Source organism: Anoplophora glabripennis, unplaced genomic scaffold, assembly GCF_000390285.2.
Source record: "Anoplophora glabripennis isolate ALB-LARVAE unplaced genomic scaffold, Agla_2.0 scaffold221, whole genome shotgun sequence".
Classification (NCBI taxonomy): domain Eukaryota; kingdom Metazoa; phylum Arthropoda; class Insecta; order Coleoptera; family Cerambycidae; genus Anoplophora; species Anoplophora glabripennis.
In genome coordinates, this window is record NW_019416984.1 from 132,021 (window position 1) to 145,419 (window position 13,399).

Consider the following 13,399-nt stretch of genomic DNA (forward strand, 5'->3'; position numbering starts at 1 on the left):
TAGGCAGACGGGCGGTTTTCTACCGCTTGCACCCAATATGGCATATACATACATTCACACACGGAGATCCGCACGCAGACGCTGTTTATATTTTTGAAGAGTTTCGGTTTTAGATGCTGTGAAAATCACGTACGGTAGCTATTCTATAGGAACTTTATTCACACTTCAAAGATAAAAGTTAGAAGCAACCAAAGTTATATTTCTATTAAAGTTTCTATTAAAACTACATAGAACTAGTAAAAAACACACATACAAAATATTTATACGTACTTATTATTTTTAAACATTTATAATAGAAAAAATAAAACTTATTACTATTTATTATTATGTCTTATGATTTTTTTCATATTTATTACCCAAGTATTAGTTGATTTATATTCCATAAGCAAATACTGAATCCATACGATTCCTGTACCTATTGGAAAGGACGTTTTATTGAGAACCATGCACCTCTATATTTTCATGTAAATTTAATAAACCATTTTGTGTACCTACTTTGGTATGGAGCCCGCATTTCGTCCTTTTCTTATTACGGAATGGCTGAATGGGAAGGATCTAGAAAACCGGATCCCAAATACAAGGGGTGGATGACAAAGGTCATTAAACCCGGCTATTTTTTGAGCGCGGCACAAAGTATACCCTATCGCGTTTCGCAGAATTTTGCCTCTATTATTATCTCTACCTACTACTATTTTGTTACGAAATTATATATGCCTACTTATGTATTTCACATTTGTATTATTTTTTATAAAAAATTATATTTTCCTTTTATTTTTGTGTTATACACTCAATCATATTTTCTGTATTTTTTTTCGCTTTTCCAAAACTAATAGACCTCTCATACGTATATTTTTCTGCATTATATGTTTAGCTGTACATACTTAGATATCATAACCCGGTGCATGCTCCAAAACTTGTAAAGTTAGTTACTAAATGCAAAAATATCTCATCATAATGGAATCTTTATAGCACTTCTACTCTCTGTTGTTATACGACTGAAACTGCTTAAACGAACTAAGCTCTTGTCATTATAAGGACCTATTTTAAAAAGTATATACCTAAATTTAGGATATCACTGTTCACATATATTTAAAGAACGATCTTAAAACGGAGGGATAAACAGTAAAAATTTTTAATATGCACTGCAGTTTTTTTTTTCATGATTTTCCGGAGATTAAATAAAAAAGAATCCACATTGCGACGCCTGATATATTTATCAGTACGCCCATCGCCAGTAGCATTTTATTTTGTGGTAGACAACAAATCGTTAGATAAAGACTACAAATGAGAAAGTCATTTTTGCATCTAAATTTTTTTATTAACTTGATTTCAAATGCATCGTATAGCCTAATATCATTTTTTTAAAATTGATTTAATTAAAGTCTGTTTAATTTATTAAATGATCATCTCTGTATTATTTTTTGACATCTTATTTGATTTATTTTCATCTTATTAGGTAATTTGAATTCTCATTTGTTTTACATTTTCTAAGTTTTCAGTTTACACCATAAAGTTAAAAAACTATTACATAATTAAATTGAAACTAACAGTGGACAAAGAATTTGAAAATTATGTATTTTTATTTAATTACATTAATTTATTATTATTATTATTATTACACGAAAATTATTCACTATTTTTGTAATTTTTGTACCTGAAATTTTTGACAGAATACAAATAATATGGTTGGCTTATAAACACGCCGGTTTTCATCTAATTAATAGCATACAGGGGTATTCAAATAATTTCTTTTTTCCTTTCTAAATAGGAAACAATGGTAAATATAATAAAGAAATAAAAGTTACATATCGGAAATCTAAACCAAACTTTTATCTTTTTTTAAGTAGAACACCCTGAATATTTGTTGTTTCTTGGATTCCTCTATTTTTTCAGATTACAATGTTATATACATATCACATATTTGCTATGATAGTTTGTACAATATTCTGGTTTATTTACTGATCCTGCACATAATCAAGATTGTCATGGAGCCATGAAATTTATTAAAAAATCTTTAAATTCTCTATTAAGAAAAAATATCTTATTATAAAAGGTGGTTTATAATACCTTCCTGTTCGACAAGGGTATGTTAAAAAACAAGTTTTCTTTTTGTCTTATCGAACTTTGTTCAATAATTTCTCCTTTGGGTTATATAAATTATTAGATCGTTTTTGGTTTACTTTATCTCTTGGAATCCCAAGAGGGAAAACTTACGGTGGTCAAATTTGAACTTCTTGCAAATAATAAAATTGTCCCTTAATAAGAAATATATTTGAAAAAATGTACTTTGTTTAAAACACGATGGTGTTTTTATAAAGCAATCGTTTTCCTTTCTTAATAAATATTTAAAGATCTGTTTCATAAATTTAATAGCAGAAAAGCATAAATAAATACTGGTTCTATCACAAACTTGATTTTATCCGTTTTAAAGTGTCAGTAAATAAACTAAAATTTTGTGCAAACCGTCAAAGTACATAATAATATGTAAAAATAAGATGAAAAAACACAAGTTTGGTTTATATCTTCGAATTGCACCGTTTAATTGTATTTTATACCGGGCGTTAATTAAGTATGTGGAGAAACCATAAAGGATGATTTTTGAAAATTGAAAAGGTTATGTAAACATGGGTTTATCAATAGTTTTCGAAATACAAGGTTGAAATTAAAAAATACACATTTTCTAAAATATCCCTGAGGACGTTCGATGTAGAAGGAGGAAATTTAGACTAAACGATTTAATTAATTAAAGATGCAAACTCAATGAATTCGAATATAAATTCATGTCCAGTGACGTGATACCGAGTGATAGTTGCTCTAAAAACGCCAAAATTTAGACGTTACTGAATATTTTGAAAACCTACCACCAACATTTTTAATTTAAAATTACTCAGAGATTCACCCTTTAACGTGTCTGACATAGATAGGTACTTAATAATTAACACTTTGTATTCTTTTAGATGATAAAAACATTTTCTAAAACTTTAGTCTTTAGACATATTTTTTATGTAGATGGAAGGTGAAAAAGATAAAGGAAGTTAGGATGTTATTTGAGTATCCCTGTAGCGGGTGATTTTCTAAATGTCTATCCACCTTAACTTGTTTATTTTGTAAAAAATCTGAGGTTGTAGGATTTTTTCTATACTTTTTGCACAGGTATCTGAAAATTGATCAAACATATTAGTATACAGGGTAGATAAAACAGTATACTTTTTTAAATATCTGAATTAATTTATTATAATAAAAGTTTCGCTGCAAATTGTTATTAAAACTGCCATGCTCTAAATAAACTATAATGCCGCAGCAAAGCAACTTGCAAGAATGCACGCTCTTGGCAAAAAAAAAACAATTAAAAGGATATTTGAAAAATTTCAACAAACATCAAGTCTAAATAGAAAGAAAAGAGTGGTGCAAGATAACGAAGATGCGCAACTTAATACCTATATTACTTTTTATGCAAGAAAATCCAAATATATACATAAGGCATATTTCAAAAAGTTCACAAGAATGGAATGTCCGAGATACGTTCTATTCAAAAGTTCAGAAGACTCTTAAGAAAGCTGGTTACAAGCCTTTCAAGATCATACACACTCAAAAACTGACACAGACACATAGAGAAAATAGAGTAGAATTTTGCCGCCTTATGATGGATCTTGTGGACGGACGAGTCTACTTTTGCTACGAATGGCATGATAAATAGAAAAAATACCAGGTATTGGGCTCCCAGAAAACCCATTCTATTACAGAGAATTTAGATTTCAAGGGCGCCAGTCCGGTAACGTTTGGTGCGGACTAATGGATAACAAAATTATTGGACTATTTTTTTTAACAAAACTTGAATGGGGACTCGCCAATTATTAACTAGCCAGCCAACAGTCCAGATCTTACACCAATAGATTCTATGGGGATATTTAAAAAATCGCATTTATCAAAATCATATTGAAAATAATATAGAACATCCAAAGCAACTAATTAGGAATTAAATAAATGAACTAAATGAAAACCATTCTGATTTTGTAAGAGGATCTTTGGAGAAACTTCGGGGAACATTACTAAAATGCATCGAGCAAGATGTGGGGCAACTTAATATTTAAGAACATGAATTTTTATATGATAGTTAAGTAATTAGGCTTTTTTATTAATTTTTATTTGATAATATTTCAAAGACCGTTGACTTTGAGCATATGACTTAGAAATGTTAAACGAAGAATCGATAAATTAATTCAGATATAGGGTGTCCCATTTAAAAAAAGTATACTGTTTTATCTACCCTGTATACTAATATGTTTGATCAATTTTTAGACTATAATACACTTCCTTCTTAGTCTTAGCCAGGAAAGTACAGAAAAAATCCCATGAGCTCACATTTTTTACAAAATTTTGCTGCCTTAAATAAACAAGTTAAAGTGGATAGACATAGAAAATCAAGCTTAATATAAAAGTTAAAGCATTAACTTTTGTATTGGATTTGTATAGGTATATTAAAAAAGCAATTAAAAATTAATAAATAGCGACTAAAATTGAAAAATGACGTCTGTTAAAAATGTTTAAGATTGTTGTTTAGTTGTCATATATTTTGCTAAAATAAATGTAATAATAATATAGATAGATAGCATGAACTACCCACGTAATATTTACATTTTGTATAAATGTCGTCATTTTTTAATTTTTCCAATGCGATCTTTAATATTTTTGAAAAAAATATCCATTTTATTTTTATTTTCTTTTTATTTATTTTTCTTTTTTATTTTTGTTTTAGAATCTGTACCAAGACGGTTTCCTTCGAGGTGAATCTAGGAGAGGGAGGGGGAAAGGCAGAGGCGGAGCGGTAGGTTTTTCACTTAAAGCCATTATAAGTTATTAAATAATTTAAAATATAGACCTATTGTTATTTTTTCAATCAATTTACATGAGGCTCAGTGAAATATAAAAAGCATTTCAGTCAATTTCTGTTAAGAACAACATAGTTTAGAAATCGACTACAGAGTAGGTATTATTTATTTATAGTTAGATAGTAGGTAGTATAGTTTTATTAAATGTAAGCCGTTTTTGAAAGATAATAAACTAGAAATAGAAGGTTATATTTTTGTTTGCAATATCTGTGTTCTGGTAAAACATTGATACCTACATTGATACCTATCTATTGCTTGAATAAACAATAAATAATTTATCACTTTCGGAAGAAATTATATTTTTATCGGTTCTCTCAAAAACTTGTAATACGAAATGAAAAATCGATAAGTTTCCGGCTTATTTATGCTTTTTTTTAAATTAATTTACTTTTTATTTCTTTCGGTGGTGGTGAATTTAAGTATGAGTGGGCGGATACGAGGGGGTGCCAGTAAAAAGTTTTGGTTACGTTAAGTTCGTGTTACGTTTATTAAATGCAATGTCGCAAAACTGGCGCGGCAGTGAAAGTCGTTGCACTGGCAATGGGGTAGCGAAAGCAGCTCTCGGATGCGCATTTGTGATGTTCATCCCTCGAGTAAAGGTGGATGATATTGATTATTGACGTGCGCCTGCGCGAAGCACTTCGAAATTTGCAATTACGCTTCGTACAGCTATGACAAAATTATACTATCGGCGTGAGATGACGGAGTTTTTTAATAACATGCCCGCTTGCGGTCAGAATATAAAATCTGTCGCGGCGGCCGCGGCGGAACGTCGGCCACTCGCAAAAATTAATTCGCCCCCTTTTGGAATTTTGATTGGAAATGCCGCGGTGTGCACAGGGTGATTTATAGAATAATTAGAAACGGTTCTCTTCTTGCCAAATAAACAAAAACGCTTTTTATGAATTTTAAAATCATACATAAGGCGAATATTGACAAAATTGGTACTAACTAATAATAACGTATTTCTTAAGCTGGAAGAGTAACATTTATACATATTGATACTATTATACAATATCGGAATTTTTTCCTTTCTAGTTTTTCATTTTGTTATATAGCTACTTCCATTTCATGTAGGTACTAGGTACTTGTGTTGTGGATTGCATAGTTTCATTTGATTTACTTATAAATTAACATCCTGTATCTCATTTTTATTACTTACTTAATCCACTTTAGAGGGGTATATTTCCTTAAAACCACCACTCGATGCGTAAATAAAAATCTTCTGCTTCTTCAAAAGTTCAATGTTAATTTGTTAGATATTACGTTATTATGAGGAAACGATTACCCTACAATCCTGCAACCAGATATACAACTTCGGTTTGTCGGTTGAGGATGTCGGTCCGCTTAAATTTTATGCTGCTATGAATAATATGATAATTTGCGTTGTAGGGACATTAGTAGGTACAATTTTCAAGGAAAATGATCGATTTTACAATTATTAACATATCCACTCAGTGTTCAAAACCCGTACCAGATCGCTCGTGGTCGTGGCGTCTCGAACACGTCATTTAATAACAGACGTACGTTTTACGTAGGAGCACTCAATTTCACTCGAAAAATGGCTGCATTTCAGGCGCTGCACGTTTTTTATAACAACGCGATGTTATAATCCATCAAAGTAGGGGAAACTAACAATATTTTAGTACCCATGCTCGTATTATACGTGCTAGGTTGTATAGTCGAGCTTTGTTTTGCAACCGAATGTGTTCATTAGTTTAATATCGACGTTTTTACTTAAATTATATACTTAGAAAAATTATGTCATGACCAATTCTAGGCTATTTTAAATAGGTAGAGTTAGGTAAAAGAAATTATTTTCCTTTTCTGTGATCGAGCGAATTTTATTTGAGGCAGGCCCAGGAGTCGGCTTAGAGACCTTCAAACAGGTACGAAAGTAATAATAAGCTTGTGTACGTCTAATTTAATGATGTGGTGGATATATCCAGAGGGCTTTTGTATATACCTGGTTTTTTTTCACGTGCTTATTCGGTTACGTAATAATTTTTATGGAAACTAATCGATTGGAAAGCGACAAGATGAAGTAGGCGCGGGATTTTGGTTGTTTGGTGGTATTTGAGAATTGCGATAAGCTCTGATAAATGCTGCTTTACGTGTGGGATATGGCCTACTTATAAATAGAACATAAATGGTTTTAATATCTATTCATTCCGCGTGGTCACAATATGTATGTGGAAAGTTGCTTGATTGTGTACTTATTTCTTGTCTTCCTGTACGAGTTTCTTAAATTTGGCGCCATTTTTTACCTACGCGCTCTCTTCCATTTCAATAGGCTATTCAAAATATATGTGTGGTAGGGTGGTAGTTTGGGTGTACAAGAAGCATCATAGTGCTCACATGAAATTCTTTTGAAATTTTGATTTTTTGAAACATTTCCCTTCCGGGTTATTTATAAAAAAAAAATGTTTCTAATAAATTGCTACGAAATAATGAAAAATAAATAAATACATAACTACATAATATATTAGGCATAGGCATTTATACATTACTTACATATTAGTATATTAGTCTACACACACATTTTGGCTACCTGACTTATTGCCACCCCCTACTTCCATAGTTACGCACATTACCCAGTCTGAAGACCCCCTATTCATTATAACCGCCATTACCGCCGAGTTAAGAGGTACTTACCTACTTTGAAACGTCAAGACAAATAATGACAATTTTGGCGGTTACAGAGCTACCGTGGACGGAAACCCAGTGGCGGCGTGGCACCCACTAGCATCATACCCTCCGAGACGAATACCGCGTCCGTAGTGCCGCCCCAGCCTCCTTCCAGACCTAGTCCGCAACCGGCTACCGTTCAACAGCCTATGCCCGTCCAACAGCAACCAATGGTGAGTTTTATGTTCTATTTATTTTTTGTTTATTATGCACAAATTAGACAATTTTTAATTAATTATATTGTGGGAATCAACTACACTGCGAGCTACTTGCTTTATCCAACAAAATCTGTGGCATAGACTTTGAAGGCTATATCTCACCCACAGAATACCTACCGCAAAATAAACAGATTTGCCTTTTGTGACGTTGCTCCTAAGCCCACCCACTTGCAAGATATTTAAAAATGAAGTCTACAGTTTTCTTTTTTCTGATTTGACAACAATGTACAAATTACATTAAATGAAATAAGGTGTGACTTGCACTTATTGCTCGTCCCGTTCAACCTAACTGGAATACGTTAAAGATTTCGTATAATCCCACAAATGGTTCATATCAGATTACCAGGCTATTCGGTCCAATTCAACGGTTTTCGAATACATTGTTCAAATATTGGATCAGACCTTTAGATATACATACGTGCTAGAACTCCGTCATGTAAATACATATTTCTTGTCGAATATTCAGTGGATAAATTAATAAAAAAAATTAAATAATTTGTCCGTGTCTATGCCCCAATTAAATAAATGACTTTTTATTAAGCTAGCCCATACATTAAGAGGCAATTTGCGTTAAATGTTAGTCCCATATGGATTATAGTTAGTCTGATGACAATACTTTAACCTGATGGACAATTTGTAGAGAGATCATCATATTTTCACTGTCAAAACTGTCTGGTAGCTCCTTCATTGAAATACACCCTGTACAGTGTCACATACGAACCACACAATAACTGAACTGCTAACGCTCTATTTATTTAACTTTTTTGTACGAGAACGCCCTGTATATTACAAGTTCTATGGACACAAAAGTTTTGGTTATTTTTTATGTAAATCGCACTTGAAGACCTTGTTGTTTCACATTTTCTGGTTCCAACGTTACTGGGTAATTTCAGTGAAATTTTACACGCAGCAAACTATTACATTTCAGGAAATTTTACATGCTGTACACTGAATTTTGTATCTTCAAACCCCTAAAGCAATTGATTAACACTTCATCTTTGAAATATCGTGAAGAGGAATTAATACTTATTTTTATTCTGATAAGTGGAGGGAATTGCTCGGTAAATTTGTGTCAACAGAATATCGGTGTCACACGTGTATCCGTCGAAAAACAAGCTACCAAATTTTCACGCCTTTTTTTCCGGAGGAAAACCGTCGCAGTTTAACCTTGATAATGAAAGGGGCCGTTATCATCATCAGCTGAGATTTGGGGATTGGGGAGATCACTGTCTGATAGCTGAAGGGTCGTTCTACCCTACCGTTGAGGCAGGTCAGGGGCTCCCTTTCCCCCTTGGGGTAACAAAATCGTATTCGTCCTGTCTCAACTTAACCCCAATTGCCAAATAAACTTCCACAAAAGGTTTATTTTGTCTCCAGGAAGCTGTCCCCGTGTGTTCGGCTTTTTCGCCACGTGAAAATTGGCGAAACTCTATTTATTTATGGTGTCCCCTCCTTCATATGCTAATGGTGTGATTTATAACTGCCAGCAGGTTATCATAAAACTGCTACGAATACATAAAATGACAATACTACTTGTTTATCTTTTCCTCAAGCGTAAATAATATTGTGGTTACGATTGTATGTACATTTTTTATCATCACGATAATACCAGCGGTTTAATGATATATTTTTATTAGGGGATACAATATATTTAAAAAATAATAATAAAATGGAAACATTTAATTGCTTCTAATCATTCTAAAATCCAGTTTTGTTTTCTAATTTACAATTTTAATATTTCAACATATACGTATATTTTTATAATGTTTAAATGTCACAAAGACAAGACCGTAGCCACTGAATATTTGGGGCGGCAGAGTATCGTCATAAATTAGCGACCCATTATTAAGTAAACCCAGTTATAGTTTTGAGGACCCTTTTAGGTATGTGTGTGTCTTTGGATTGAAAATAAAACTACACTAAAATAGGTCCATTCCCCCTGATTACAATACTGTATTAAAATGTATACTTAATCAAAAGATATATTGACACGCTACGTAATGATTATTATTGTACTCGCAGTGCCAACAAAAATATTTGTTAATAACAATCTATAAGTGAAAATTGGAATGTTCATGAGCATAAATGATACATTTAATTTATATACATACATCACAAGGTATTTATACTCGTATGCAATAAGTATTTAGGACTGGCAACGAAAAATGTTTTAATTTAAAATGTTTCATTGTTCAGCATTCGATAATGAAATGAAATGTATGTCGAGTACTACTTTATTTATCAGCAAACTTGTTTCCCAATTGTTTACACATCCATTCATGATTGTTTTATTAGTCTATCGAATAATAAATATTATAATCTGCCTTTGAAGCGATAAAGCAAGATATTCTCTACTCATGAAGCAAAAGTAAAACGACAACAATATATTATGTAATTGCGGATTCAAGTTGAAAATAGGTGCCTACTTAGTTGATTTGTGTTCGTTTACGAAATATGGTTATTGTACTCGAGTTGTTAACATTTTTTTTTATTTTTTAGGCCCCAATGCCTTTTTACGCAGATCCGAACAGATTTCCAACACCGGTCTGGCAAGCTGATCCTTCACAAGGTAGGAATGTAACTTTTTCCAGTATCTATTATTTTTTAATAAGTAGTCCTATAGAAACACAAAGTCCACCAGTTGCAGTCTGAGGAAAAATATATACAGGAGAGGGTTCATATTTATGCGGGGACTGACTTTGACCTATAAACTATGATATAAGTCGACTACATATTTATTTGATTAAAGAAAAAAAAAAATTCCATTTTAGTATTATGTACTTTTGCCTTTAAAAAAAAACATTTAAAGTTACATCCTACACACTTTAAGAGAAAAACAAAAATAAATTTAATTTGCAGTAGGTATCTATTAAAATAAAAAAAATATAACAGTTACATGAAAAAAAAACTTAAAAAGAGAAAACAAATTCAATACTTATTTTCAGAATGAATTTCCATAGTAGTTTACGAAATTAGTTTGAAAGAGACTGCTACAAATTTTCTCTTATAGGATGGGCTCAAGGTCAATTCATCCAACAGATACCGGCCACCGGTCAACCTATAGAAACGTACCAGCAATATCCCAACGGTATCTACCAAACGACCTATCAGCAACCCGCATTCGAGGCTAACACTTTTTATACAGGCGCTGTTCAGGTGTTGGCAAATCCTAGACCGCCCAGCACACCAAACCAGCAGGCCCCGCTAGCTCCTCCAAGGCCGAATTCGAATTACTCTCACACCCCTAGTCCTAGTCCTGCAGCGCAACAACAGCAGCAGCAGCAAGCAGGAGGTAATAGGCAGTACCAAGAGTACAACATGTCACAACAGCAGACGCAGCAACAGCAAAATACCCAACAGAGTTTTATTCCGCCAGCGACAACACCTACGGGGAATGAAAATTCGCAGACGGGGAGTAACTCTAGACCAGGATCAGTGAACAACATTATTAATCCTCCTACCCCAAATCAGAATTTTAACCAGCAAACTAGTCAGCAGCAAGCGCAACAGCAACAACCACCCACACCACAGCAGCAACAAGGCAACACGCCGTTCACTACGATGGGCAATTTCAGCCCAAACTCTTCCGCTAATTACGCTAACGCGAATTCGGGAAACGGTCAGCCTGGGTATCCACAAGTGAACAGCAGCAGTCCGCAGCTAGTTTCACACAACTCTAGTGGTTACCCAGGCCAGGATCAATACAGCGGACAAAACCACCAGTGGCAAAACGAAGGGCAGTTGATGTGGGAGCAACAACAGGTCAAAATGGAGCCCAGATACGATCATCCATCCGACCAACAGGCCAGTCAGTACATGCAGGATGTAAACAGTTCTCCGAATAAAGTGGAACCCATGCACAATGAAGCTAAGACCTTCTCTCAAGCAGATAAGGTGAACTTAAACACTCGCATAAAAACGATGATATTAAACAAGCAGCAAGAAGCTAAATCCGAAGAGTCCAAGTCAGTAGAACAAAATACTACCGGTCATTTTTTATGGTATAGCCACCATCATCACTTAACGAAAGGCTTAAGTGTTGATGGTGGCCCCCAAAACTTAAAGCACGATCTCAGTTTTACATCAAATCAACAGTATTACGACAAAAACTTGGATCCTGCGTTTCGAAGTAACTTTGAAGCGTACCAGTCGAGGAACGGTTATCAACATATAAGAATGACGCGCCCTGATAATAATTTATGTAATCAACGTCAAATCGATTCTCAAATAATGGGCAGATCATTTAAGCCAACATCCAAATCCGAGCAAATATCGAATTTCACGCCGATTCAAAACATAAAATCCGAGGACCTCAGCGATGCGTACCCTACCGACACGATAGATGTACAAGAAGCTGAATACTTTCATAATCGTACACCCGAGAAAATCGTTAGAAATTTGAATATTTCAAATATGAGTGGTTCTCAAAGATTCATACATTACAAAAAAAATCAGTCACCTGAAAATCTTAAGGGATTATCAAATTACGTTCAGGAGAACTCTCGAGTTGCTTCTCCATTTGTCAAACCTAATGGTTTATTAAATTATCGCGGTCCATTTAAAACATCGGATTGTGCGTCAACCTACAACTACTACACACCCGAACAAGATATGAAAAAGCGCATAAATCCAATGGAATTGAAAAAAAATAATAAAGTACCACAAAATTTAACTGATTTGAATGGCATCAATAAAAACCTATCAGAAGATCAAGTTCAAAACTGGGAGAGGGCTCCTGAAATACCAACCTTCGTTAATACGAGTACTGCCAATAAATTTATCTCCAAACATTCAAATACAGACACCAAATCTTTCGTAACAGATGTAGGGGAAGAGAGAAAATGTGCTAATTTACCAAATTTTACGTGTTCGACATCAGTCTTTAGAAATTATTCAACTCCCAATTCATCTCCACTGAAATCTCCCAAATGCGAACGAAGTCCTCTAAATCAATTAGACAACCAGATATCTCCCGGAACGCGTATCAAAGATACATTTTCCGAAAAAAACACTACTAAACAAGTGGGCATGGAAATACCAAACTGTAGTTGTTTTCCTGTCGATCAGGCACCTCCAGAACCAGGAACTTATTATACCCATCTAGGGTGCGCCAACAGCCTTCAGAGTCTGAGGTACGACTTGGAATGTAGAACAGGAGTTAAGGGAAGTGCAATCAGGATAGAAAAAGTTCGCTATACTGGAAAGGAAGGGAAAACTTCTCATGGCTGCCCTATTGCTAAATGGGTGAGTATAGCGTCATTTTTCCAAATAGGTATGTTTGTGGTCACTATGTGTAACATACGTTTTGTTATTATCATCTCAAACTAAAAGTTAAGAAAATTGCACTGGTTAAACACTTACGAGCGATTAGAAAGTATGCTTTTACAGGGTCGGAAAGTCCCCATGGTTCCTCGGCCGTTACGTGAGAGCGATAAAGAAAGTCATAGAAATCCCTGCGATAGAGAAAGATGGCTATAATGAAGGCGTCTAATAGTCACCGCCCATTTCGCCCTTCCACAAATAAGAAGTGGATCTTATTTGTGGAAGGGCGAAATAGGCGGTGACTATTAGACGCCTTCATTATAGTCATCTTTCTCTATCGCA

General features: G+C 33.9%; 1 protein-coding gene across 2 annotated transcripts in view; it reads left to right on the forward strand.

Annotated features, from left to right (window-relative positions):
• Positions 1-13,399, forward strand: part of LOC108905769 (DNA N6-methyl adenine demethylase) — a 65,754-nt gene that overhangs the window by 41,366 nt on the left and 10,989 nt on the right. The window contains exons 2-8 of one of the 2 annotated variants that reach the window (XM_018708783.1): positions 4,757-4,825; positions 7,592-7,750; positions 10,295-10,364; positions 10,806-11,285; positions 11,337-11,557; positions 11,669-11,870; positions 12,786-13,039. In XM_018708783.1, coding sequence (XP_018564299.1) covers positions 4,757-4,825; positions 7,592-7,750; positions 10,295-10,364; positions 10,806-11,285; positions 11,337-11,557; positions 11,669-11,870; positions 12,786-13,039 — 1,455 coding nt within the window. Of the gene's footprint in view, positions 1-4,756; positions 4,826-6,556; positions 6,779-7,591; positions 7,751-10,294; positions 10,365-10,805; positions 13,040-13,399 lie in introns of those variants that run through there. The other variant, XM_018708784.1, reaches the window with a different exon arrangement.